This window comes from Schistocerca cancellata, chromosome 4, assembly GCF_023864275.1.
Source record: "Schistocerca cancellata isolate TAMUIC-IGC-003103 chromosome 4, iqSchCanc2.1, whole genome shotgun sequence".
NCBI lineage: Eukaryota > Metazoa > Arthropoda > Insecta > Orthoptera > Acrididae > Schistocerca > Schistocerca cancellata.
Window position 1 is genome coordinate 752,506,914 of NC_064629.1, and position 27,892 is coordinate 752,534,805.

The 27,892-nt window shown below is 42.3% G+C and overlaps 1 protein-coding gene across 2 annotated transcripts in view; it reads left to right on the plus strand.

The window, feature by feature from the left end:
- The window catches only part of LOC126184342 (zinc finger protein rotund-like), an 883,010-nt gene that overhangs the window by 848,497 nt on the left and 6,621 nt on the right, over positions 1-27,892 (plus strand). For both annotated transcript variants that reach the window (XM_049926719.1, XM_049926721.1), the window contains exon 6: positions 26,056-26,136. In XM_049926719.1, coding sequence (XP_049782676.1) covers positions 26,056-26,136 — 81 coding nt within the window. The remainder of the gene's footprint in view (positions 1-26,055; positions 26,137-27,892) is intronic.

The window sequence follows — 27,892 nt, forward strand, 5'->3', positions numbered from 1 at the left end:
CAGCTTATTTTGCGTCTCTTCCAGCCGCCCTTCCTCCCAATCGCTTACGGCTAGCAACAGAAAACGATAAAGCCAAACATGACTGCGAAAAAGCGGTATAACGCGAAATCGGTGGTTCTTACGAATTGTTGCGATATTTGGCATTTTCTCTGTTTCCGTGTAAAACTATCGGATGGAGTGTTGATAGCTGACAGTTAATGAATGCTGATATTAGATGTTCACTTTTTTCTCGACGCTGAAAACCGTACATAATCTTAAAATGACAGCTGATTTACCGTATTAAGAACTATGGCTTTAGGTGTTACGTGAAACGAAAATACTTTGGTGATTTTCGTATTTATACTCACGTACTACAAAAATATGCAGTTTAATTGTGCATCGCATTAAAGATCTCCCAGAAACGCCTTCGTTTTGGTTCGACGTTTTGCACAAAAATATCAGGAAATCTGACGTCACTGGACCTGTATTCCAAGTTAAAATCTAAAATTTCTTCATTATTGTGAGTAAATGAATTTTTAACGATTAAATGGCCAGCTTCTGAGAAATAAGAAGGGGCGAAAACTTTAGTCAGAGGCGAAGGAAACACCGAAACACGTTAGACTGCACCTTCAAATAAGGATAATAACTCAAATGGCCACAGATCCCCGGAAGTTGTGTTCACTGCTTAGGCTCTTGTTTCAAGCATAGGATGATGAACTCTATGAATGCAAAAAATGATAAAGTGTCTGTTACATGTCAGTTTCAGCCTTCATAATTAAGTCAAAAAGCAAGCAGGATATGTGGACATTGCGAAACGCCTGGTGCTGTGCTGAAGGCAGTATATTTCGACTCTGGATAGCTGTTCCGCAGTTGACGGATCGCCTCCATAATATCTGAGATGAGAAATTTTAAGTTACGACAATGGTTTCTTTGGAAATATTTTTAACAGTGTATGGTAGGAAAGTTATTTTTTCTTTAACTGGTGAGATTCAATGGGTTTAATGTAATAGATTTCTTTTTTAATCGTGTAAATAAATATGTTCTTCATGCCAATAAATGTAATGTAATTGATGGGTGTATTTTCATTTAATCTTAACACTGAAACAAGTAAGACTAGAATAACAGACATGTGGTACTTCAAAAATAAGCCACACGAAATTGATATCAAAATCGGCAAAAAATAACTCAGAAATTTACGGAAAATAACGCCAGAAATGGCAGAACATAATACCGAAATAGACAAAAAACACCTTAACTGCCCTTAAAAATAAAAGACCGCCTGGCTGAAGAGCAAGGAAACGGCTCGCAAGGGAACGGCAGGTATTTTCGCAGTGTGTCCTTGGCTGCTGCGTCACCTTCCTCATTACACTCGCACCCGCCACAATATTACTTCCTTTTCCCGGCCATTAGGACAAGCGAGTCCTGGGTCATCTGACTCGTTTCTCTGGTTGTTACATTTGTGGAGTCGTTTGGCAGACACTAAGGGAAGTGTGGTGGATGAGTAAATTATTTGCGATTCTTCAGTTTCTCTCGGCGCAGTTGATGAGAAAATAAAGAGTGGTTCAAAAAGATTCATCCGATTTCACCAACCTTTTTCTACTACTACTTGGGGTGGGTGAATTTTAACTTAAACGTATGACTGCAAAGTTTTTATTTTCAAAGAGCCATCCGATTTTACAAAAATGGTTCAAATGGCTCTGAGCACTATGGGACTTAACATCTGGGGTCATCAGTCCCCGAGAACTTAGAACTACTTAAACCTAACTAACGTAAGGACATCACACACATCCATGCCCGAGGCAGGATTCGAACCTGCTACCTCAGCTGTCACGCGGTTCCGGACTAAAGCGCCTAGAACCGCTCGGCCACACCGGCCGGCTCCGATTTTACTGTGGCCGGCTCCGATTTCACAAGGATATACGTATACATGCATGCACATACAACTTTAGGGTACTTTATAAAATCACGTTTAGGACCAAACTTTCATAGAGCATTCATAAATGTTACTGAACCCGCGACAGACATCCAGAGGACTGTCAAACCTCATGCCACACTTTTGCGAGCTTGTCTGCGTCCATTGTTGTAGGTGTTTGGCGCCGCAGTTGAGGCAGCGTTGTTGGAAGCGGAGGCTTCACAAACCGTCAGATGAGGCGACGTTGGACGCGAGATTCGTCCGCCCGTTACGGTGGTTGCAGTGCATGCAGTGCAGTACTCTCGACGAAAATCACGAGGCAATGTTGTAGTTGAACCGAACCTGCCGAAACAGAAAGCAGAAGTTTTTATTTTTTTTATTTTTTTTTTAATTATCGCGACTCGGCGCACGTGTACTAAAGAACAAGCGAGAGGGATTACCGGCAGTCACGTCAACCAGCAACTTACAATGTAACAGGATACAGTCTTGTCAAATGGGGTGATTGGTTGATGAAACATTGTGCCCGTTGGACATCGAGATTCGGCCGCACAGTCGTGAATAATTTTGTCCAGAAAATTACACCTTCTTTCAAGCGTCAATCGCTTTCGCTATCTACGTATACATACGTACTCTGCAAACCACTGTGAACTACATGGCTAGGGTACTTGGCATTGTACTACATATTAGGCTTTTTTCCCGTTCCAACCGCGATGGGGCAGGTCAAGAATGATTCATTTTGCTAAGGTTTGAAGCTCCTATTGATGTTTTTCCGTGTTTGCGATTTAAAAATGGGGTTGTTTTGAAAACCAGCCTTAAGCAAACACAATTTATTTTTGTATTTACCCAGACATGTTTCGACACCTATGTGTCATCTACTGTGGGTCAAATTTTTATTTCTGTAAAATATAATGTCAAATTTATAATAATTTATCTATTGTAGGCCTTAGAATTACAATATGTGCCTTTTGCTTTGTTTTGTTTACACGCTCACCCTAAATTACATCGGTAGATGAGCTGCAATATTATACGTCGGTTTTTGTGCCCTTTTTCGTCGTTTTTTGACATAATGTCATTTGCAAACTAGCCATGAAGAAAATTATTGTGTATCTGTGAATAACTTTTTCGTGGGTAGAGGTTCTTCACAAATTTGACATTATATTTTACAGAAATAAAAATTTGACCCACGAAAGATGACACATAGGTGTCGAAACATGTCTGGGCAAATACAAAAATAAATTATGTTTGCGTAAGACTGATTTTCAAAACAACCCAATTGTCAAGAATGTTGCTTAAATGCTCCTGTGTGCGTTTTAATTAGTTTAATCTTGTCTTTCCTGCCACAATGGGACTGATATGTAGGGGGCTCAGTTACATTCCTAGGTTCTCCACTATTTTGGAAGTAGGCTTTAGGAGGATCGTCGTCGCCTGTCCAGTTCACGTTTTCAGCATTCCCGTAACCCTCTCGCGTAAGTAAAACAAATCTGTAACCATTCGTGTTGTCCTCCTTTCAATATGTTCAACGTCTCGTGTTAGCCCTATTTGGTATGAGTGCGACGCTCATGAGAGGTGATCTAAAATGGGACGCACAGGTGCCTCCTTTGTAGACTGCCTGTTTTTCGTAGTATCTCATACAGGCCTGCACTGTACCGGGCCAAGTCGTACGACACGAGCAGGATAACCAAGATGTGCGTCTGAGTAGCCCATCATTATGCATTGTAATAAAATTGGGATAATATGGGCAAAAAATTCGTACGTATGGTTTTCCATTATAAATAAAAAATGTGCGATCGAGACGGAATATTTAATAATCGCTAAAATGACGGTGCTTGGGTAAAATATAAGAAAGACCCTATTTTTTTAAAAAAAATCGTAAAATCTTTTGTAGCAGGCTACACATGTGAGAGAAGAAGGTACAAATTAGAGTGTAAGATGAGTTCTTCTGAGGGTTAGGGCTCAACTAAAGCCGTGGAGAAACGGTACGGGGTAAAGGGACTGTCACAACAACGACACTAGCTGCAATGTTCATCAACTGCTCCCAGGCAGAATGAAGCTTACCCCAAGTAGAGGCACTATCCATTTGATAACGGAACGTGGGCCATACCTTTTCTACCTGCGTACAATCGGCAAAAGACGATGAGACAGACGAGAAAGTGCAGGAGCAATCCACTGGAACGTCGCCTCTAAATAGTGATACTCTGTTTCCAGATGTTCCCTTTGCATTAACAAATCCTGATTGCTGGCCAACTATTAGTTACAATGCGAACTAAATATTCCACAAGGAACTGTCGAGATCGTGGAAGAAAACGGATTCAAGTAGCTGAAGCGTGAAGCACTTCTCAGGCTACCTCTGTAATTCACGGTGATTCAAAAGTCGTGTCCCACAGGACGGTGTCTACATTGGTGGTGCAATAGTCTTGGCCCGCAGGATGAAGCTGTATTCAGGGATACGACAGTAAACTTGTGCTCTAAAATGCATACCGTAAAAGCTGTGAGCACTTGTTCATCTTCGCTACTGTGAAACACGTCTCTTCTAGTGAACAAGTACACGTCGCTCTTAAGGTTTGCGCTTTAGATTCCATGTTGACCAGGCAGATTTTTCTTGTTTTGGTCCATACTACTTCCGTCCAAAGTACGGAAAACGAAGAGCTTGCAGCAGAAGAGCTTCGTTTCACAGTTTCGAAGATGAATAAGTGCTCACAGCTCTTAAGATACGCATTTTAGAACCCATGTTTACTGGGCATTTATGCTTAGAGCAATCGTTCCTGTCATGTCGCTGAACAGGGCTTCGTCCTATGGGTCAAGACTATCCAATCATCAATGTAGACCTTGTCCTATGGAACATGACTTCTGAATCACCTTTATATTCACAGCATTGGTGTTTCTTGCGCCGGCATCTTCGTCTTAAATAGAATTAACGTTACCTTAACAAACGGAACACATGTTAATCGCTTGTTTCAACTCCTCTTTTTCCCTGTATTAGTGCCCGTAGTTTAATTGCTATTCTACAGGCTGTGACAAGGCACTCCACCCAAAATATGCAAACAAGAGCAAATATAACTAGGGTCTGTTTTCTCTAAGTTATAACAGCTGACAGGTAGGGAGTTTCACTATCGAGGCTGTCTATGGTAACTCGAAAAGTGATAACTGAGGAACCCTATAGTCGAAATATACGTAATAAAATCGTACATGGACAATGTGGTGACTTAATTCGTCCACAAGTACGCAGCGTTTTTATCAAAAAGTAGGTAACAGTGGCGCAAGTAACGGTGACTTGAAAGGGAATAATTAGGTCTTGAATTAAAGATTGGCCAGCTGTCTGGGAACTATATGTATGTGGAACCCAAATTATTTCTGATCGTCGTGACATTCACGAAAGCAGTAGAGTATGTAAAGAGTGAGAAAGCTGCCGATATCTCCAACCTTGTTGCTTGCAACAGGCCGTATGAATACATCTTTTTGCTTCCACAGCATGACAGTTATAGTACGTAGACAAATGCTACGATATTTTTATGTTTTATGTTCAATATTCTTGAGCCATAGGACGAAGCTGTAAGGGAGCTGGGCATAAACTAACCGCACTCAAAGAAAGAGTCTCGGTCGCATGCTCGATGTTCATTCCGGCACCCAACGATAAGACGGTTTGCTCCTTCCGCCCAAATAGAGGGGTGACAGCGCGGCGACTACAGCAAATCGTGTGCCGGAATTACGTACGTCAAGCAACGCCTGCAACCACAAATATTCCAAATTCCACGGTTCCGTCTCGATCGACAGAAGCGAAAAGCGAGTGCTCACCTCATCGGCCCTGCCAGATGTATAGGGTGTTTCACACTTCTAGAGGTGGAATACATGTACCGTTACTGTTGTTGCTAAGATTGTAGAGTTTGGCAACTTTCAGAGGCGGTAGTATGGACCAAAACAAAAAAGTCTAGTAAACATGGGCTCTAAAATGCATAGCTTGAGCACTTGTTCAATAGGAGACGTGTTTCACAGTAGCGAAGATGAACAAGCGCTCACAGCTCCTCAGGTATGCATTTTCGAGCCCATGTTTAGTAGACATTTCTTCTTTTCTTGGTCCATACTTCCACCTCTGAAAGTTGCAAACCCTAAAATTTTAGCAGCAACAGTACCTATACATGTATTGCACTGTCAGCTGTATCACAATGATTTTCCCTTCTAACTTACGACTCATTCATTTCCAAACCAGGGACGCTTACCTCAAATCGGTACATTTATCCAGCTCCATCACCTTTGAAAATTTTTGGAAATTTGTCGTAAGGTCTTATGAGACCAAACTGCTGAGGTCATCGGTCCCTAAGCTTACGCACTACTTAATCTAACTTAAACTAACTTACGCTAAGGACAACACACGCACACCCATGCCCGAGGGAGGAGTCGAACCTCCGACGGAGGGAGCCGCGCGGACCGTGACAAGGCGCCCAAGACCACGCGGCTACCCCGCGCGGCCGTCACTTTTGAAAGTTTATAACATAATCACGTTATCACTCTGTATATACATATATTTACAGGTGCCGGCGTCTGTAACTTTGACGCTCTGTAGCGTCATTGGGTGGCGTTTCCGCACGTGTGTTGCTACGTAACACTTCATCTACAAATTCCTCTCTAGATCTTGTAGAAGAGTGTAACATGAATTGTGAAACACCCTCCATACGACGACCGAGGCGAGCTTGAGTGGCAGTCTCTGACAGCAGTGCCGTAATATCTGAAGCGCGGTGAGCGCCATGTCAGCTCCGGAAGACACGGCGCGTCGCTCAAATAAGAAGCTGCTTCGATATTTCACGTTGTAGTACTACGGTAAAGCACCGCGAAACTGACCCCAGTGTCACATTGACGGCAACTACTCCTAGGCGGTCAGAGAATGATCTTCATCAATACTCTGCGAATAACTGTGAAGTGCGTGGCAGCGTGTACTTTTTATTATGGCATATACAGGGTGACACAGAGTAACGGGAATGTTTGAAATGAGTAGTGGCATCCATGGGCAGGTGGCAGCACTGCGGGTTCGTGACAGTTACGAGTAAACAGACCGTCGTTTCAGTAATCATGGATCAGTGGAACGGACAACAGCGTTCGATAGCCATAAAAATGTTTTATAAAAACAATGATAGTTTGGTAGCGGCGCTGAGGGAGTTTCGACGCTTTTTTAATTTAGTACGTCATGATGCCGTTCCGTCGAAAGACGCGATAAAATGTTGGATTAATAACTTTGAAGAGACTGGATCTGCCCTCAAGAAGAAACCAACAGCACGACCGAGAAGTGTGCGTTCTCCAGCGAACATTGATGTACGTGAGTCTGTCTTACGGAGCCCACGGCGTTCAATTCGCAAGCAAGCAGCAGTACTTTGAATGTCCCGGGACAGTCTTCGCAGAATTCTTTATCTCGATTTAAAATTTCACCCGTACAAACTACAGATGATGCAACAGTTGAAGGACAACGATTACCGGTTACGTTTAGGAGTCTGTCAACAAATGATAACAAAAATAAACCATGACGATGGATTTCTAAACAAGTTGTGGATGTCAGATGAGGCACATTTTCATCTCACAGGTTATGTGAATAAACAGAACTACCGTTACTGGGCAAACACAAATCCTAATGACGTTCATGAGCGCCTTTTACGCGCTAGTAAAGTGACAGTATGGTGTGGTGTTTCATCACATGGGATTATCGGACCGTATTTCTTCGCAAATGATCAGGGAAACACAATAACTGTCAATGCCGATCGTTACGTGAAGATGTTACGAACTTTCGTTACACCCGCATTGAACAACTTTCCAAACGTTCAAGAAGCGTGGTTGCAACAGGACAGAGCGACATCACACACTGCACTCCATTCAATGGAATATGTGCGAGAATTGTTTGGCAACCGTGTGATTTCACGATTCGGTAACATTCCCTGGCCCCCTAGATCGCCAGATTTGTCCGTTTGTGATTTTTTCTTGTGGGGCTACCTCAAGAGCAAAGGCTACACGACTCGACCAAGAACCCTGGATTAGTTAAAACAGAGAATTCTGGATGCAATTCACATATCCCAGGTGAGATGTTGCAGCGGCCAGTGAAAAATCTCAATAGCAGATTTCACGAATGTATTCGTACAGGAGGATGCCATCTAAAGGACGTAATTTTTAAAAAATGATAAATGCCATCAGTGTTTCGTAAATGGCAGAGTTGTAAGGTTTCAGTTACTATGAATGCAATTTCTTTCCTTTATCACTTCTAGTTTTATTGGATTTGGAAATGTTCCCGTTTTTTACTAAGGTCTCTTCCCATTGCATTCACGGATGGAACACTGCTGATACTCCCCTGTGGGAGCTGTTACTTGCCTAACTCTGTAAATACTGGCTAAATAGCTGGACAGCTAGAGGACAAATAAATAAAATAAAATAAAAACTCGATGTGTACGATGTTTACGGGCTTGGAAGGTAGAGGGCTGAAGAAATTTCGCGGTTTCTACCCTACAAAATATTGTTGTCAAAGTTTTCTAATCGGATTCTCGCGAGTTGTGTGGTTTCCTCGTCGAATACCCGTCAGTTACGATTTTTCGATATTTCTGTTACACTCTCTCACCTGTCAGACAAACCACTGACCATTCACTTCTGCTCGTCTATGTACAGACTTGACGTGCTCTCTTACTTCGACTTGACGTGGCATACACTGAAGTGACAATAGTCACGAGACAGAGATATGTACGTATACAGATGGCGATAGTATTGCGTACACAGCGTATAAAAGAGCAATGCATTGGCGGAGCTGTCATTTGTGCTCAGGTGGTTCACGTGAAAAGGTTTCCGACGTGATTATGGCCTCGCGACGGGACTTTACAGACTCTGAACGCGGAATGGTAGTTGGAGCTAGATGCATGGGACATTTCATTTCGGAAATCGTTAGGAAATTAAATTTTCTGAGATCGACAGTGTCAAGACTGTGCCGAGAATACCACATTTCAGCACTACCCCTCACCACGGACAACACAGTAGCCGACGGCCTCCACTTAACGACCGAGGGCAGCGGCATTCGCGTAGAGTTATCGTGCTAAAAGACAAGCAACACTGCGGGAAATGACGGCGGAAATCAATGTGAGACGTACGACGAGCGTATCCGTTAGGACAGTGCAACGAAATTTGGCATTAATGGGCTATGGCGGCAGACGACCGACGCGAGTGCCTTTACTAACAGCAGGACTTTGTCCGCACAGTCCCTTCAGGGCTCGCGACCATATCGGTTGGATACTAGACGACTGGAAGATCGTGGTCTGGTCATATGAGTCCCCATCTCAGTTGGTAAGAGCTGACAGTAGGGTTCGTGTTTGGAGCACACCCTGCGAGGTCTGCCCAAGTTGTCAACAATGCCCTGTGCAAGCTGGTGGTGGATCCATAAATGACGTAGGCTGTGTTTACATGGCATGGACTGGGTTCGCTGGACCAACTGAATCGATCATTGACTGGAAATGGTTATGTTTGGCTACTTGGAGACAATTTGTAGCCGTTCGTGGACTTCATGTTCCCGAACGACGATAGAATTTTATGGATGACAATGCGCCATGTACTCGGACACAATTGATCACGAATGATTTGAAGAAAATTCGGGCCAGTTCCAGCGAATGATCTGGCCACCAAGATCGCCCAACAATATTTCTGCAGGGAACGTGGAACAATTTGTGGAGTTCGTGCACTGCTCCAGGAAAAACGATCCCGACACGATATTAGAAAGTATTCCGCGACTTTTGTCACCTCAGTATAAGTCCCACACACTCGAATACTGGCAGGCATGAAATCCCTTTTGTAGACGGATTGTAGCTCCGGGTGTCCTACCAGTGAATCGGAAGCTGACATTTGCTTTATCTGCAGCTCAGTCTACGTGATCGCACCATTTGATATTACTACACGATGTTACTTCCAAATACACTGCCTTACAGAAAAGGTGAAGCCTCTCAGAAGGGGCTACTTCGGCAATTGCTGCGCAAACACTGTCTCCACGTGAGCGTACAGCATAATTACTCTACCAGGCAAACATTTGGGGCTACACTCGTCTTTTATGAGACGTTCCCTTGGAGGGGGGGGGGCGTTCGCTGATGGCGAACCCCACAATAACTCTGGGTTCGGTGTGGGGCAACGGTGAGGTGGGTGGATTGCTGTGGCCTGTTGTGGGGTTGTGAACCACCGAGGGATATGGCGGGACGAAGCTTCTCCGTCGTTTATAGGTCGCCGGTTCAATACACAATACACACACCCAGAAGGGGAGGGGGAAACGAACTGTAACTTCACATGTGTTTTCAAAATCGATTCAAATTTACAAAGAACTTATTAGTATGAATCCATTTACCAATAAGACGTTGCATACACCCTCCCCTACCCCACCCCTCTGTCATTGATGCATGCACAGATTCTGTTGGGAAGTGCATTTATACAGGCGTTGTATCATCTCCTGAGTCAAGCCGGTCCACATCTGTTGTAACTGGTCCTGTATAGTGGCACTGAGACGGAGTTGCGTGCTAGCTGGTCACACACGTCCTACGGGACAGAACTGGGGATCTCGCTGGCCACGGGAGTACCTCAGCATCAGACAGTTCATACAGACCACCTCTGTCCTGTTAAGATTCGACCAATTCTCCAACTGGGGACCCACACTGAGGCTCCTGTCAAATTCTGTCACGTACTGATAACGCTATCTCATACGAGTACCGTACGCGGCAACTCCGTGTCCTTCACAGTGACCACTCAACATCTTTTTTTTTAAATCTCATTTTGTTCGTTTTCGTTCGTTTCATCTGCTCGGGGCGGACGTCGCAAGACACCCGTTTCAGTTCGTCGTTGATCCATTAACTCAGTTTTTTTTATTACAGAGGGCAGTTAACCCTCTTACCGCACACGCTGAGCTACCGTGCCGGCAGATCTGAAGCTTTTCACACCTCTTATACACACTAAACACGAACGACACTAATGCACTACGGTGGCCATTCTAGCTGTCACAGAGAATTGCAAGTCTAATCATTTACATACCCCCTGATGGTGTGTATGTGAATGGTAAGGAGTTACACTGAAATCCGGACATATCTTCTGAGTGCTCCATTCTTTCTTGTCACGCAGGGTTTCTTTTTATCTCATAGCTTTTCGTAGTTGTGCTCCTTAACGCTGTAATCGAAGGATCCGTACACTTTTTGTTTCATGAAGTTCACAACTTTCCATTACTCTTCATTAATAATTATTTGCACTGTGTTGATATTTTGACAAGGTTCAACTGGATATTACTGCATTTTTATCCGACAGAATTTTCTCGTTGAGTACTGCATTATCTGTTAACGGCCTGAATACTATCCGCTAAGACATTAATGTGTAAAACGAATAACAACGGATCTATTTTAGTCGGCTGGGGCTTACCGGATGTTACTTCAGCGTCTGTAAATGACCCTCCATTCAGGTTAATAAACTGCGTCCTGTCTGTCACAGAATTTTCTATTAAGTCGCAAACCTGGTATATCCTACTGTTTGCATTTCATCCGTACGGAGGGGCGTCACATGTACCGTTGCGCTGAGATTCAAGTACAGTGTGACAGATTGACGTAATGAAAGTATTACTTATTGCTTCTCATTTCTGTGTGTTTATTTTAATTTATATCTCATAATGTGTTCATTTGTTATAATTATACTTCATTATTAATTACAGGATACTGTTACTATTAAAGTTAGTTGGTCCGCCCATAGGTCATTTATACAATGGTATTTGACATGCCATTCCAATGCAATGAGATGAACAACTGAAAAGGTAATTAATTTGTACAAACAGCGATATTAGCTGCCAGCAAGGCAAAGGTGCAGTAGAGACTCAGTACTCTTCGTGATCAATATCGATTACATCGTTTAGTTCTGTCAACCGTTAAATTCAATTGCAAAAAATTCGTATCAATTGGGCCATGAGAGTCACACATTAAAAGGTCATTAAAGAACTCGTTCCACGAGAATCAAAAGTGAAAAAATTACACATTAACTGGAAATAACTGTGATGTGCGCACACTTTACTGTAAAGGGGGCCGTTCCACACTGAACTTACAGGAATTTACGCGACCCCGGCGTGGGTCACTCGTGAACTGAAGCAAATGTAAAATCGTAGCTATCGCGAAACGTCCGTGGCTTCCACGTGCGACCGTGGTCATAAAAAAAAACCCGAACTACCGTAATTAATGTGAGCTGCACTCGTCACTGTACTCTGGTCATCACAAAAATAAACCTGATGTAAAGAAACACAAACGCGATGATTGTTCAGAAGCCGTAGCACACGTACATTAGTGTTGTTACGCTCTTGGAAGTAGGTCCTACTTATGTATTAGATATCTTATTACTGAGTTACGTTAAATGAAACTTCAAGATATTCATATCTGTTAACAGCCATCAACGTTTTTCTTAATCACCCTGTACAGTCACAGCCTCTGAAGTGTTGTACTCTTACGACTGTCGCGCTGTTAATACGCAATATGAAAATGGCTGGGCTGCTGCTTCCTGTTCCGTAGTGAAACACGCGTGTGGAACACGGTTAAAAAGTGTCGAGAAATAGGTACTTCTTAACGTTTTCCATAAATTTAGAGAGATGATAAAACTTAGAAGTTTTCCGAGAGACTGTATTAGATACAATTCACATAGGAGCACCTATTGAATGCATAGAGGAATCGGCTAAGTAATAGATAAATTATTTACTCCTGGTTATGGTTCGCTGGTTCAAGTCTCCCGTGAGTCATTTTTTTCTCGTTCAATTTGAAATACCTGCATCTCCTAATTGTAAAATTCATCACCATTTTTATGAATAATGCACGTCTTATTTCTAATTAAATATTGCAGGCGAAATTCCTGTTTTAATTTCAAACATAAATTCTCAACTGTCGATATTTTCTGAAACACTTAATAAAGATAGCTTAAATAAGAAAATATAACAATTTAATTTTTAAGGCAAAAATGAAAAAATAAATACTCTTCATTTGGACTATATCTATTGTTTTATACCACAAATGTATATAAGTGTCGTAGAAACATGAAAACCAATCATTTTCGCATAATCGAGAACAGCATACAAATGCTCCATTTTTACATTTTCCACTGTACCGATACAATATGAACCCAACAGAACTGATCTGGTGCCAGTTTAAGGGATTCGGCCAGAGACATAACAAAAGTGTTAAGCTGCCAGACGTAGTGGAACTAACGCACGCAGCATTTTCACATCACTGCCGAACGTCTCGTCATAAAAGAAAAGGAGAAAATGCGGCGCCGGGTTGGCTTCGTGGATTTTGTTGTTGGTCGATTCGTTATCAACGTAGCAGATGTCAGTTCCAGGTCTGAAATGTCTTTCTCGGATTCGGATAAGGAAGGAGCTAAGAGAGTTGGGTTGATTTGGGGGAAGAGACCAAATAGCGAGGTGATCGGTGTAGGGAAGGATGGTGAAGGAAGTCGGCCGTAGCCGGCCGGTGTGGCCGAGCGATTCTAGGCGCTTCAGTCTGGAACCGCGCGACCACTACGGTCGCAGGTTCGAATCCTGCCTCGGGCATGGATGTGTGTGATGTCCTTAGGTTAGTTAGGTTTAAGTAGTTCTAAGTTCTATGGGACTGACGACCTCCGATGTTAAGTCGCATAGTGCTCAGAGCCATTTTTTTTTTTTTTAAGTCGGCCGTGCCCTGTCAAGAGGAACCACCCCTGCATTTGCCTGAAGCGATTTAGGGAAATCACGAAAAACCTAAATCAGGATAACCGGACGCAAGATTGAACTGTCGACCTCCCGAATGCGAGTCCAGTGTGCTAACCACTGCGCCACCTCGCTCGGTTGGCTAAGAGAGTAATAGACGACTGACTGTAATTAATACCTTCAGTGGCTGTAGTATTCAACAACACTGTGAAGTCCCTGCAGTGTGCTTTTGCATCACACATTGCTCGCTCAGAAAAATTACCCTGTATATAAGTTAGGAATTTTCATCACTCTTGTTTGTAATTAGATTACTATGTTAGGTGAGAACGAGAGCATTTTATGCTTTCCGTCTGGTCACATAAGAAGGGCGCGGTAGTGCTGGAATTTTGCCGAATATTATTTCATTCGCTTTAAAAATGAAATGATATTCGAAGATATATTGTCTGTTTTTAAGTCTGAACTGCAATGCTCACATCACTGTAGGTTAGTTGGACCGCTGGCTGGCCAGTGCTGCGCAAGTTTAATGCGCCGGTAAAGCTGTTGTCCCGCATTATCGCTCCGATAATACACATGCACAGCATACAACGTATCCTTACGATCGTACTTGACTGGACTGGTCACAGACTGGCTTCCCCTCCACATGAAACGAAATCCAGTGAAATTCAAGCAAACTCGGAAGAATACATGGCGTAATTTTTACATCAGGTTTATTCTTATGATGAACAGAGTATAGTAACCCACAGCCCATTGTCGGAAACAAATATTTGTTCTTCCTTTGACCAGATATTTGACGAACTATCGTAAGTTTAGAAATCGATGGCGATAGCTATATCCAATGACCAAAATGAAAGAACAAGTAATTATAATTTCCAAAAATTGTATCAAACACGACGTCAGAGGACGCAGGGTGATAACGACACTTCGTAAAGTCGTGGAGAGTACTGGCCAGTATTTGTAGTGGCAACTTCATAATTTGCTGTTGCTCTGAACTCCTCTACGCACGGGGAATTACTGTTTCTCTATCCTGGATCATCCTTAATTCCCCGTTTACAAAGATCTTATTCCTAGTTTTGTTGCAACTATAAAATTCCACAGAATTGCACACAATACTTGTGACCGTGGGTGGTGTAGCTACAGTTCTGTCAATCTTTTGTTAAGGAGACATTACTCTCGCTTGAGAGACGCCCCCATCTTGGCAATAGACGTTATTTCTATTACGAAATTGTTGGAAGCTTCATGGCCACTTGGTGATGTATTGCCTGTCGGTTTTTGGCTCGAAATTTTCAGTTTACGTTTGTTAAATGATTTTTCTGTCGTTTAGCGACTACGAGTGGCTGGTATTCTACATTACCATCGCCAGTGGAGGGTGAATCTTTAATAATGTCAGCCACTCGTGCTCGCGAAATGTCAGAAAAAAGCATTAAACAAACGTCGGCCAAAGATTGCGGCCAAAAACCGACTAGCAATGCGCTGTTTGTTTTGTACAGAGAGAGAAGCACTGTCAGAACTCATTGTTATTCGTGCTGTTACTGGCTACCACGCTTTTCGGAGAATGATCTCCGTGCTTTGAATTGCTTGTGTTACTCGAGAGCGCCAGTAAGAGCCCGAGCAAGAGTATAACAGTGACTGTTTGCGCTACTTCGTAAAACGTGAAAAGCTGGCTGATTATCGGAGTAGATAGCCTGTGCTAGTTGCGTCAAACGTCATCCTCGTTTCCTGCAGCAGCCGCCGTAACTGGTTTCTTCGACCCGCCACCGATCAAATATCCTGTTCTACACGCGGCAACCATTTCCTGGCTGCGTGTTACTAAGCTAGCTTACAGGAAAAGCTATATTATCCTCTATAGACAATTTTGCAATGATAACGCGTTTGGTTTGCAGCATATTTGAATACTTTGCACAAAATAAATGGAATATTGAAGATGTGACCACAATCCGAGCACTGGTGTTATACAGGTCTGTTCATCTCTGGAACCTACATCCATTTGTATCTGCCTCTTGTATTAGAGCCGTGACCACCATCCATAATTTTTAGCTCCCATACTTCCCTCCTAATGAAGATACGTTTGCGACATTTCATTCGGGTAGAAGCGGAACAACAGTTTCTTTCCAGAATGAAATTTTCACTCTGCAATGGTGTGTACGCTGATACGAAACTTCCTGGAAGATTAAACTGTGTCGGACCGAGACTCGAACTCGGAACCTTCGTCTTTCGCGGGCAAGTGTTTTGTCCTTGAAAGTTGTTATTTGCTTATAAGAACATAACTACAGTTCCAAGTTACTTTTCATGTGCTTCGAGCAGTCAAGTAACGTTCTACGTAGATGTGCAATCGAAGCAAGTTTTGCGGGTCCGACGTTTAAAAGACGTAATTGTTTTTCTTTTTATGCGTGTTGTTGTTCTTTTCTTGGTGTTAGTGAATCTGTAGACTGAACCGTATTGTCACACAGGTAGCAAGTAAAAGTGTAACGTTTTTTCGACTCACGTAGTCTCCTCACATTGGATGAAAATGATTACTTTGCTATAGGAACCGACGACCCGGACATTTTCGGTGAATGTGTAGTCTATTAACAGCTCTCAACGTGTCACTGTACACGACAACTCGAAGAGGGGAAAAAAGCGACGAGGCGACCACTTACGTATATGTAGAGAGAGTCGTACTAGAAACCGTGCTATGTTGTTTGCTCTACAAGACATTAATCAGTTCCAATTGGAAAAGGATCGATATTTTGTATAAGACTACTACTAGAGAGAGAGAAACAGGAATAGCTTAAATTAAGACACTTAAAGTATCCTCGTAATCCACAGTTGGCAAAAAAATTTCTTTTTCAGTTTCATTATAATTTAATGTCGTACAGGGCCTTCTTCCACTTCTCTAAAAAATACCTGGCAGTTAAGTCTTCGAGTTATTCAATTCTTTATGTTGATAAAATTTATGGAACAATTGCTTGTCAGTGGCATATTGATTTCCGCTACTTGTTCACAGGGAAGTGGGCAGTGAGGCGCAATGGTAAGACAGTGGACTCGTGTTCACATCCCTGTCCGGCCGGCCAGATTTAGGTTTCCCGTGCTTTTCAAATGTTTCAAATGACTCTGAGCACTATGGGACTTAACATCTGAGGTCATCATTCCCCTAGAACTTAGAACTTCTTAAACCTAATTAACCTAAGGACATCACAAACATCCATGCCCGAGGCAGGATTCGAACCTGCGACCGTAACGGTCGCGCGGTTCCAGACGGAAGCGCCTAGAACCGCTCGGCCACTCCGGCGGGTCCGTGCTTTTCCTAAACAGCTCAAGTCAAACGCCAGGATGACTCCTGTGGAAAGGACATGGTCGATTTCGTGCCCCATCTTAGCCCAGTCCGAGCTCGTGCTCCGTCTCTAATGACATCGTCGGCGGCGGGACGTTAAATCACAATGCTCCTTCTTCCTTTGGTATTTCACCTGTAATAATGTCACGATATGACATCAAAAGACACTGACGTGTAATACTTCTGAATTACAATCTCTTTAACCGTTGAACTTGTCACAGTGACACACAAAAAGAGTCTGGATTTCTGTTTTCTGTTGGGATTAGTATGATTGTCTGTCTTTCAGTGTTATCATTTTGAGAAACGGGTGTTCTTTACTCTGGAGCGAATGGCGATTCACAGAGCGATCAACAATTCCCTCTTCGATCACTCCCGTTTGTGTTCTGTTTTTTCGATAACACAACGGACGTCTTTCTCGGCCATCTTCGTCCGAGTAATAGTTTTTAGTATTTGCTTAGTGACGGCGTCAAGAAAGACCTGTTAAATCCATCGAGAAAGACCTGTTAAACCCAAGGAAGTGTCTCATCGTGTACTAACTCGACACAAATGAACGAGAACGCTCGCTTTTCTAAAAAAAATTATGTATCGTGGAGTATTAATGTGCGACTGTTAACCGACTTTAAACTTTTTCATTTCTCTGTGACAAGTTTAATCGAACTAGGCCAACTCACTGGTAGTGTACAAGAATTTAACACTGGAGCGGTATTGCGCTCCGCCGGAAGGAAAAGAAACGTCTGATCTGTACCATAACCTCACAGACAACAAAAATTTTAAGCTTAAGCTAAATTCACAAATCACCCGTTTAGTACTGCTTTATCTACGGCATTTTGTTGTAATCTTGTGTACAAGTCTCCTCCTCTCTGCCCAAATACTGCAACCTACATAGATTTAAATCTGTTCCCTTGCTATAGTCAAGCTTTGGATTCCGTCTATAATGCGGACTCCCCACACCACCTTCCCTTACCAAATCGATTGTTCCTTGACACCTCGGAAAGTGTTTGTCACCTACTCGCCAGTTCGACTGAGTACCTCTTTTTCAGCTGTCCGCTCTAACCAGTCTTGTCTTCACCATTTTTCTGTCACACCACATTTAAAAACTCGTGTTTTCATCTTGTTTGTACTGTTTTACGGCCGAAGTTATAAACGTAAGAGGATTCTAAATTGAGTATTTTGAGATAAGACTATAAAACTACATTCCAAAAAAATACTTTCAGAATCGACTTCCATATGTTAGATTTATATTTAGTGTTAACATTCTTTTCTTTTCCAGAAAAAAAAAACAATTCTCGCTGTTGTCAGTTTACATTTTATGCCATCTTCCAACATCGTTAGGTATTTTGCCGTGCTAATAGCAAAATTCATCTACTACTATTAGTTTCTCACACCCTAATCTCGTTTCCCCATCCTCACTATCACCTTTGTTTCCCTTTTATTGACGTTAATCTTATAATCTCCTTTCAAGACACTATCTACTCCGTTTAATTTTTTCTTCCAGCTCCTTTGCTGTCTCTGACAGAGCTGTGATGCCATCGACAGACCTTAAACTTTTTGCATTTCCTCACATTTTCCAAATGCATCTCTAGTTTCCTTTACTACTTGCTCTGCGTAGCCGCGCGGGATTAGCCGAGCGGTCTAGGCGCTGCAGTCATGGCCTGTGCGGCTGGTCCCGGCGGAGGTTCGAGTCCTCCCTCGGACATGTGTGTGTGTGTTTGTCCTTAAGATAATTTAGGTTAAGTAGTGTGTAAGCTTAGGGACTAATGACCTTACTATTTAAGTCCCGTAAGATTTCACACACATTTGAACATTTTGCTCTTGTATACAGCGCGTGCCAGTGGGAATGGTCAGTGTTCAGGGATACGACAGGAACGATCATTCGAAGAAAAACGTTCTAGTAAACACGGGCTCTAAAGAACGTACCTTAAGAACCGTGAGCACTTGTTCATCTTCGCTACTGGGAAACACATCTCTTCTACTGAACAGGCGCTCATGCCTATTAAGGTATGCGTTTTAGAATCCATATTTTTCTTGTTTTGGCCCACATGATCTCCTCCTAAAATATGAAAAGCAAAGAGCTTGCAGGACCAGAGATTTGTTTCACAGTATCGAAGATGATGCTCGTTGCTCTTAAGGTGTGCCTTCTAGAGCCCGTGTTTATTAGGCTTTTCTGCTTCGAATGATCGTTCCTGTCATATGCCTGAATATTGCCCAGCCCTCCTGGGACACCCTGTATATAGTAACTATATTTATTGTTATGCGACCCAAAGAATTTGTCATCTCCTAATGCAGTTTGCACTTTTCTTCGCAATATTTTAGTAGTAGGGTTTACATCCCTCATTTTATCAATAAATTTTCTCGTTTCGTATGGTCTGTAGGAATAATCTCAAAGATCGTGTAATTCGTTTCCAGTCACTGTTTAACAGACGTTTGGTTCAGGTTTTTCGTTCTTAATGTTAATTTGTCTTCTTGCATCACCGTGAACCCTACGCCAGGATCAGGACCCGATATTATCTTATCGCTGACTCTTCCCGTACACTGAGTTCGCTCAAATACAGTCCTTGACGAACATTTTGTCGGAGTCTGTATTTTCCAATCCCCGTCCGACCATCAAAATGTAGTTTTTCCACCATCTTCCTAAACAGATTAAGGGGAGTGCCGGAATGATTCCTTCAAAATGGCACGGAGGGTGCTGTCCTTCCCAGGCGGAGCCGCCGGCGCTTCTCTTAAATCTGTACTCGCATTCAGATCCTCCTCCCCCCTCTCTCGGCTTTCCTGAAGCAGATAATGGTGAATGCCAGGATGTTTCCTTCTTCACCCTATCCGAACGTGTGACCCGTCTCGAATAATGTAGTGAGCGCGCTGTCTTACCGCTGTTCTCCTGCACGTTATACGTTTGCTGTAGGCTATGCCACTCGCACGGCGCCGTATTTACATACGACTCGATATGACGGTGCTGCCATCTGTAATTTTGCCCATTAAGTGATTTCCGTTATCACTCTGCAGCGCTAATTCTAATGAAGTGCTCGCAGGGACACATAGCTGTTACCGGAGAAAGCATACCTGCTCACATTCAGACTTAAACAGGCCGCCCGTAGTCTTTACGGTCAAAATTATAGACGTAGAAGGATCCTAAACTGATTATTTTGAGACAAGGGGCCGATGGTGGCGAATGAATATTTCAGGTGTTACGAGGTCTCCAATGAGCAATGCATGTGAGTACCATGTTTATGAACTGTTTGTGTTCCATAAAAAACAAGATCGACGTTCTTTCGGGATATACAACCGCACTTGTTGGAGACAGTAGGCCTACCTATTATCCGCGAGAACATTTGGTTTCGACACAATGGTGTACCAGGCCTGTTTAAAGTTAATGTCCGTGAGCACCTGCGCAACAGCTACCCTTACTGTTGGGTTGGAAAAGGTCGTCCTGTCCCATGGCTAGCGCGATCGATGGCTCCCACTCCTGTGTTTTTTTCCACTATCGAGAGGAAAATGGTTGGGATACATGAAATCATTGGTAGGATCCTAACTGCCTGTACAATTCTACAACAGATATTTGGAGTGTTAGAAAAGACACGGCAAAATTTTATTCTATGTTGTAAGTCATGCTTTGGCATTGGCGATCTCCACTAGTCGCGGTCAGGTGTAAGTCGTTTACGTCAACATAAAATTAATTTCATTTCCAATCATTAATTCTGTATCTCAAAATACTCATTTTGGGGTCCTGTACCATCTGTAAAATTCTTCATCTTATGGTTTGGGACACACTGTACAACAGAAAAAACGCGTTTTAGCTATCAACTGTTTTTATTTGAACCTTAATATCTACCTGTTTTGGTAGACCATCTGCACAGGATTAAGGAAAGGAAAGATCTGGTGAATGTGGAAATCATTTTCTATTCTTGCTGACAGAAAATCCAATCCGTCATAATAGGTATAAGAAAAGAATACATGTTCCACAAACGTCTAATAGATGTGTTCAATGTAATAACAGTTAACTGTAGTTACATTGAGCACATCTCTGCATTGTTTCAATTACCGCTGAATGTCATCTAATCAAAACATTAACAACTGTGTAGCGTCCGAACGACTTACAACAAAACGTGTAGAAAGGCGAAAGAAGAGGTAAATTCGAAGAAGCTGAAGACATGACAGTAGCCTAGTTTCTGATATGGATATAGAGAAGTAATACCCGTGCCTCTGCATGTCTCACTGTTAGTCCACATGATCTACATGAATTCTTTCAAATTTCCGAGCTAATAGTCGATTATCTAGTTGCCCGGGTGTAATACGAAGAGTTTCGCTACAGGCTCGCTAGGTATAAAAAAAGAATGGGAAGAAATAGTCGAACCCAGCTAATGTAGAGCGAAGGGAGTGTATGGGGAGGATAAAACCCTTGACATGTATAGGAAGAGACGGAGTTTGTCAAATCTGTGCAAAGTTGTCCAGATGTAAACGGGACTCATTGGAGGGGCGCTTGGTAACAAGTTGGAAAATGCTCGTTTCACTGTTTCATACAAATTCGGGGAGAAAAGAATTGTACATTTAGAAACTTGCGCTCGCGTCCATGCCACGTTGGCGTCCAAAAAAGGGAACTGCATCTGGAGAGGAAAACTAAATTAGTTTTTCAAAAACTTCAGGTTATCCTTTTCTCAGCAGTTTCACACAGCGAACCCATGCAAATGCAAGAATGGATCACAATGCAAGCTAATCTGTGATCCGCTTTGAATGTAAGTACAAACTGCTTCCCTCTATAGACCGTGACATCAGAGATACCGGTTGGCTATAATTAAACTTTCCCAATTTAACACGTTATAACACGGAAACCAATTACCGTACGAGGACCAAACTTGGTAGCGTTAATATCTAGGACACGGAGAAAAGAAATAACGCAGAATAAGTTTAATTGAAACACTTATGTGCTGCTGTAAGTACATCATAATACCGGTATTATTACTGCTACAAAAGGGGCTCAACATGGCTCCCATCAGTGTCCAGGAGAGTCTGAAAGCGCAGCATTGCATTCTACATAGCAGAACAAAGCACGGCCTCTCTTGATATGTTGCGCTTCAGATCAGCACATGTATGAATATTCCCCCGGTAAACCCTGTCCTTCAGGTAGCCCTACAACCAGAAATCACAGGGAGTGAGATCAGGTGATCGTGCCGGCCAAATGTGTTTTGGAGGAGGAGCAGGTGAACTTCATGAGCGATGTGCGGTGGGGCCCTATCTTGCATGAGAACTGTTGAGTTCAATGCATCTCTCTCCTGTAGGGCGGATATGACGTGCTGGCGCAGTAATGCTGGCCAGTCACACTGCACGTCTTTGGTCTTTGAGCGTCAGCCTGTTCAAAAAAGAATGGGCCAATGATGAACGTAGCCGTGAAGCCACACCATACGGTGACACGTTCACCATACAGAGGAACTTCATGACAGTGACTGGAGGTGAAGATCCCCATACTCGGCGATTCTGTGTGTTCACCTCACCCGTCAGAGAAAAATGGGCTTCGTCTTTCCATAGGACGGTCCAGAGCCAGCCCTTGCCAACTTCAATCCTTGCGAGAAAGTGGAGAGCGAAAACAACACCTCGTTGTGCGTCCTGTGGTGCAAGCTGCTGTACGATATGGATCTTGTACGGATACCATTTGAGAATGGTTGGAAGCACCTGCCGTACAGTGGACCACGGGATGTTCAACAAACGTGATACAGCACGCGCGCTGCCTGACGATCGGGAATTGCGCGCAGCGTTGTCTGCCATAGCTACAGCAATTTCATCAACCACCTGTAGTGCGACCGGTCGTCGGCCTCTTCCCGGAGCGACGCCCCGTTCTCCAGTTGATTCGAACTTCCTCATCATGCTCCGCACAGCAGGAGGAGAAAGAGGACCCCTCCGTAATCCTTTCACCAGGCGATTTTCTCGAAGTGAAGCTGCAGCATTGCTATTGTTTTGATAATAGAGCTTCACCAGTAAGCCCTGCTCCTTTTGTCCGAGCTCATGTTGACACCTCAACAAGTGCACTGCGACTGGTCAGATGTATGAGGCTATGAATTACGATGACTGATAACGGCACCTGGTGGCCTTAGTTGGAACTGGGCGGTGGCGCTGTGACGCTTGGAAATCATATCACCCGGTACATAAAAGTGCCAATCCTATCAGCTTACTGCAGTTGTCGCCAGGGTCTTATAGAGGCTTCTCGCACGTTACCAGCACTGGATTTTCAGTGTAAAAATGTAAAGAATTTTTAATTCTGCTAATAAATGTGTGTGCGTTTCAACTCACAAGAAAACACAGAATATCTGTGGAGCGAGCATAGCATAATGTACATGTCGCCAACATCAGGGGGGAAAATTCACATGAATTTTGGTTTAACGCAGTTGTTTATATTTTGCGAAAAAAACGGAAACTTTGATGTTACAAATACTAGTCTTGTTTTTGAACATTTATTTATTAGTAACAGCAATGGTGAATAATTGCAGCTGCTACGGATGCAAATTGAAATATGTAAAATTGCTATTGTTTTGATAATAGAGCTTCGCCAGTAAGCCCTGCTCCTTTTGTCCGAGCTCATGTTGACACCTCATCAAGTGCACTGCGACTGGTCAGATGTATGAGGCTATGAATTACGATGACTGATAACGGCACCTGGTGGCCTTAGTTGGAACTGGGCGGTGGCGCTGTGACGCTTGGAAATCATATCACCCGGTACATAAAAGTGCCAATCCTATCAGCTTACTGCAGTTGTCGCCAGGGTCTTATAGAGGCTTCTCGCACGTTACCAGCACTGGATTTTCAGTGTAAAAATGTAAAGAATTTTTAATTCTGCTAATAAATGTGTGTGCGTTTCAACTCACAAGAAAACACAGAATATCTGTGGAGCGAGCATAGCATAATGTACATGTCGCCAACATCAGGGGGGAAAATTCACATGAATTTTGGTTTAACGCAGTTGTTTATATTTTGCGAAAAAAACGGAAACTTTGATGTTACAAATACTAGTCTTGTTTTTGAACATTTATTTATTAGTAACAGCAATGGTGAATAATTGCAGCTGCTACGGATGCAAATTGAAATATGTAAAAGGCAAACCAGTCACCCTTCAGAGGTAGGTACCAAAGAGTGATGTGGCCTGGGAGGCAGTACATGTTGACAATAAAAATCATGTTCAGTGCATCTGAATGATCGCCGCATTATTCCACTATGTACTAAGGGAATTAAAGAAGTCCAGACGTAATTTGTTTCATTATTTGTTGTTTTTAAGTCAGTTAAATCTATATTTAGTTATCTCAATCGAAATTATTAAATGTACTGAAACCAGGAGCGGAGGAGAAAACAAATTCGTAGTGGCTCAAATGGCTCTAAGCAGTATGGACTTAACATCTGAGGTCATTAGACCCCTAGACTTAGAGCTACTTAAACCTGACTAACCTAAGGACATCACACACGTCCATGCCCGATGCAGGATTCGAACCTGCGACCGTAGCAGCAGCGCGGTTCCGGACTGAAGTGCCTAGAACCGCTCTGCCACAGAGGCCGGCCAAATTCGTAGTGAATCGAGTCACAACGCGTTAAAACAGCCTCGGATAAGGCTGGATTACCAGACCAGAATCGCTTCAACTCTGAGATCCTCTCTAGAAAGTAGACTTTCCATTGCTGTGTGCAACCAATATTGAGATATCCAACTACAAAATGCCACGTGGTCGTGCCACATTTATTTTGATTTTCAAGTGTTTCATATTTTTACGTAGTTTAAGAGGGTTGGGATTTAATAGTGGCAACTATTTATTTATAGCTTATACAAAAGAGATATATGTTTCAAAGTTTTACTGCCCTCTAAAATGGTCACGAACATTGTGTATAGCTAGATATGAAAGTCGTAGTATATCTTTAGCAGCGCCAGCTGTATTGATAGTTCGAGAACAGCGAGCTATTGCCCGACGAATTTCTGTAACAGTTGTGAAGCGAATGTCGTGAAGTACTTCCCTCACGTGAAGATTCAAGTTGAAGTCACAAGTTCTGACGTTGGGAAGTGTGGTGGATCGTACAGCACTTCCCAGCCCAATCGACCGAACAAATCAGCCACAATTTGCGCCACTCCCCGAACATAATCCCAGATGCCTTCTACTTGAAGCCTCAGGCGAATGAAGTACTCGACGGCATTCGCTTCAGAACTGTTACCGAGATTCGTCGGGCAATGGACCAATCCACTCGAACTGTCAACACAATTTGCGCCGCCAAGGCTATCCTACTACTTCCACACTTCTGGCAAAGGTTTATACACAATGTTGGTAACTTCTTTGAAGGACAGTAAAACTTTGAAACCTGCATCTATTTTGTGTAAGTTTTAAGTAAATGGTTGCCATCATTAAAGTTTCAACGTTAGTAGTTTGTGAAAACTTTTGAGTAGTGTCTGATTTATTTCAATATATTTTGAGGGATGGAAGTATTTGTGACATCTGGATGAGCAGAGCAGATGAGTAAGAATTAGTTACTAACATCGCATTTACAAACTCCAGGCAGTCTGCTAACTGTTTTGATTATCATGGCATTTTGAATGTCAATTGTGCACTTCAGACGTTGATCCTTGAAGATTGTATAACATATTGTATTTTAATAATCCACCTCGTCACTGTGCGTATTGTTCACAGTATATCTGGCGTGGTGAGCAGTGTACCTGTGTTGGCAACTAAGACTTGGAACGCGAGCAAGTCAACAAACTGTAAAGGAGAGGAAAGTGCTTTTGAGGAGAGCACAACTACCTACAAGTTTTGTTAAGAAATTCGTCAAGAAAAAAATTTACACATTATTGTAAAATACCATACAGTAGTTTTGAGGAGCTTTCCAATTTGGCTGTGTTGGTTTGTCCACGGTCACGGAAGACAAAGAGGATACCATAGTTTTAATCAAGTGGGAGCGTGTTTGGACTATCAAAAGAAGTGGTTAATAGTTCAGATGATGTCGAAGAAGTGATTTTCTGCCTAGAATTATACATGTCTTGTTGTCTCTCTGTTGTGGCAGCTCCGAGGTTCTGTCCCTAATGACTTCGTCATCGATGGGACATTAAACCCTAACACTGATTTTTTCCTTTTAGGTCGACGGTAGAAAGCGAGCCGGATAAGAGAAATGATTTCTGCTTAGGATTTTACATATCTTGTTGTCTCTCTCTTGTGGCAGGTCCGAGGTAGGAAACGAGCTGGTGCCAAAGCGAGGGATGGCAGCTTATCCTGGCCAGGCATTGACCATACAAACCCGGAGGTAGGCTCAACACCTTCTCTTAGCATGTTGTAGTGGCATGTGTAGAACAGTCTGTTTGGGACCACCTTTTTCACCTCAGGTTAAACTTCCCTAAAGACCCAATGTTTTGAGGTAGAACAGAGGCGTGTGTAGAAATTAAATGAAATGGGTATAGGGTTTGAAACTATTATTTTACTTGGCTCGTGCATATACATTTACAATTCAGCTGTTACCAGGTTTAATAAGTTTCTACATTGTTAAACTACAGAAATATCAATTTTGTTCCATTTCCATTTAATTTTCCATATAAATCAATTGAGAGATTCAAATTATCTATAGAAATGAAAAACTAAGTATTTGCAAAATGACAACACAAATGTCATTTGCTTAATGTATCAACTGATGGATACCAGTAATTAGTGTTTATTCTCAAACACTGGCAAAAATTTAGTGGTGGACCATTATAAATTACTCTTAATCATTTTGGGTAAACTTCTACAATATTTGATATGTCATATCCACGCCCAACCCCCCACTCCTACAGTATTTCTGTGGGTACATTTGCGACGAAGTTACATGGTCTGAAATGAGTACTACATATATTATACACAAAATGCTATTAAAAGAAGAAGAAAAATGTATTTGCTTTAGTACGTTCATACGAGTTCTATATTACAGCAAAAAGGCTCTAAGCTAATGTGCAGAACTCTTTTGCAGGTTTACATGTTATTAGTTGTATTCCATATCTCCTTAAGAGGGTCTCAGGGATCTGGAAGTAAGGAATATGCCATTTGGTGACCTTTTAACTTAGAGGTGAAACTACAAGATTCATTGCTCTCAATTTTGAAAGTCTTCTTGACGTGCAACTTGCAGAATAATGGCCTATGGATCTTTCTCTGCAATGAACAAGAAAATATTCTACAAGTGCAGATACTGAATTTTTTATGTCTTCAGCCCTTGTGTGTCCATTTGAAAGAGTTCATATTATTAACTGGAAGTATCACAGAAATGTGAAAATTCCTATTCTCTTCTGACAGCAACCTGGATAAAGTTTTGTAACACATATCACAGGTCGTTCTAATAGTCCTTTTCTGACATAAGAATAACTTCTATTAATCTGTAGACTTACCCATAGTATAATACAGCAGGGAATAATAAAGTGAAAATAAAGAAAGTAAACAAGTAATCTTTTGAATCATGCAGTGAAGACTTTTATGACTGGATGTCATAGCTGCTGATGAGTCTTTTGAGTTGTATGGTCATCGTCAAAGAAACGTTTTGGTTCCTGAAGTTTCATCCAGCACTGCACTGAACGTCTTTGGAGGTGCTCCTGGCGACTCTGAGGCTTGCCAAATCTTTTGAATGACAGACACTGTAGACTGTCCTGGTGGTGAAGAGAGCAGTACTCACTTTATCAAATATATATCAAAATATTATTCTCCTCAGAAAACTTTTTCTTTTATCTTCAGTGTTAGATATTTAAAATGCTAGATTTAACTGATTATCTGATCTTCTTGTGATTATCAAATTTTACTTTAACAACATTCTGTGTCAGTGTTCTGTTATCTGTAAGCTGCTTACGAATGTTATACTATTCTCTATTCGCTAAATAATTTATGTAATATTCTACAGTTTTCATAATCGCAGTCTTTCATCCACAAATAACAAATTTTTGGATTTATCTGCCATGTTCAGTAGTACACCATCAACACTTTTCAAAAAATACAGTAAACCAAAAACAAACCAATGAGACATCTTATGCATTTAGACCAACCAA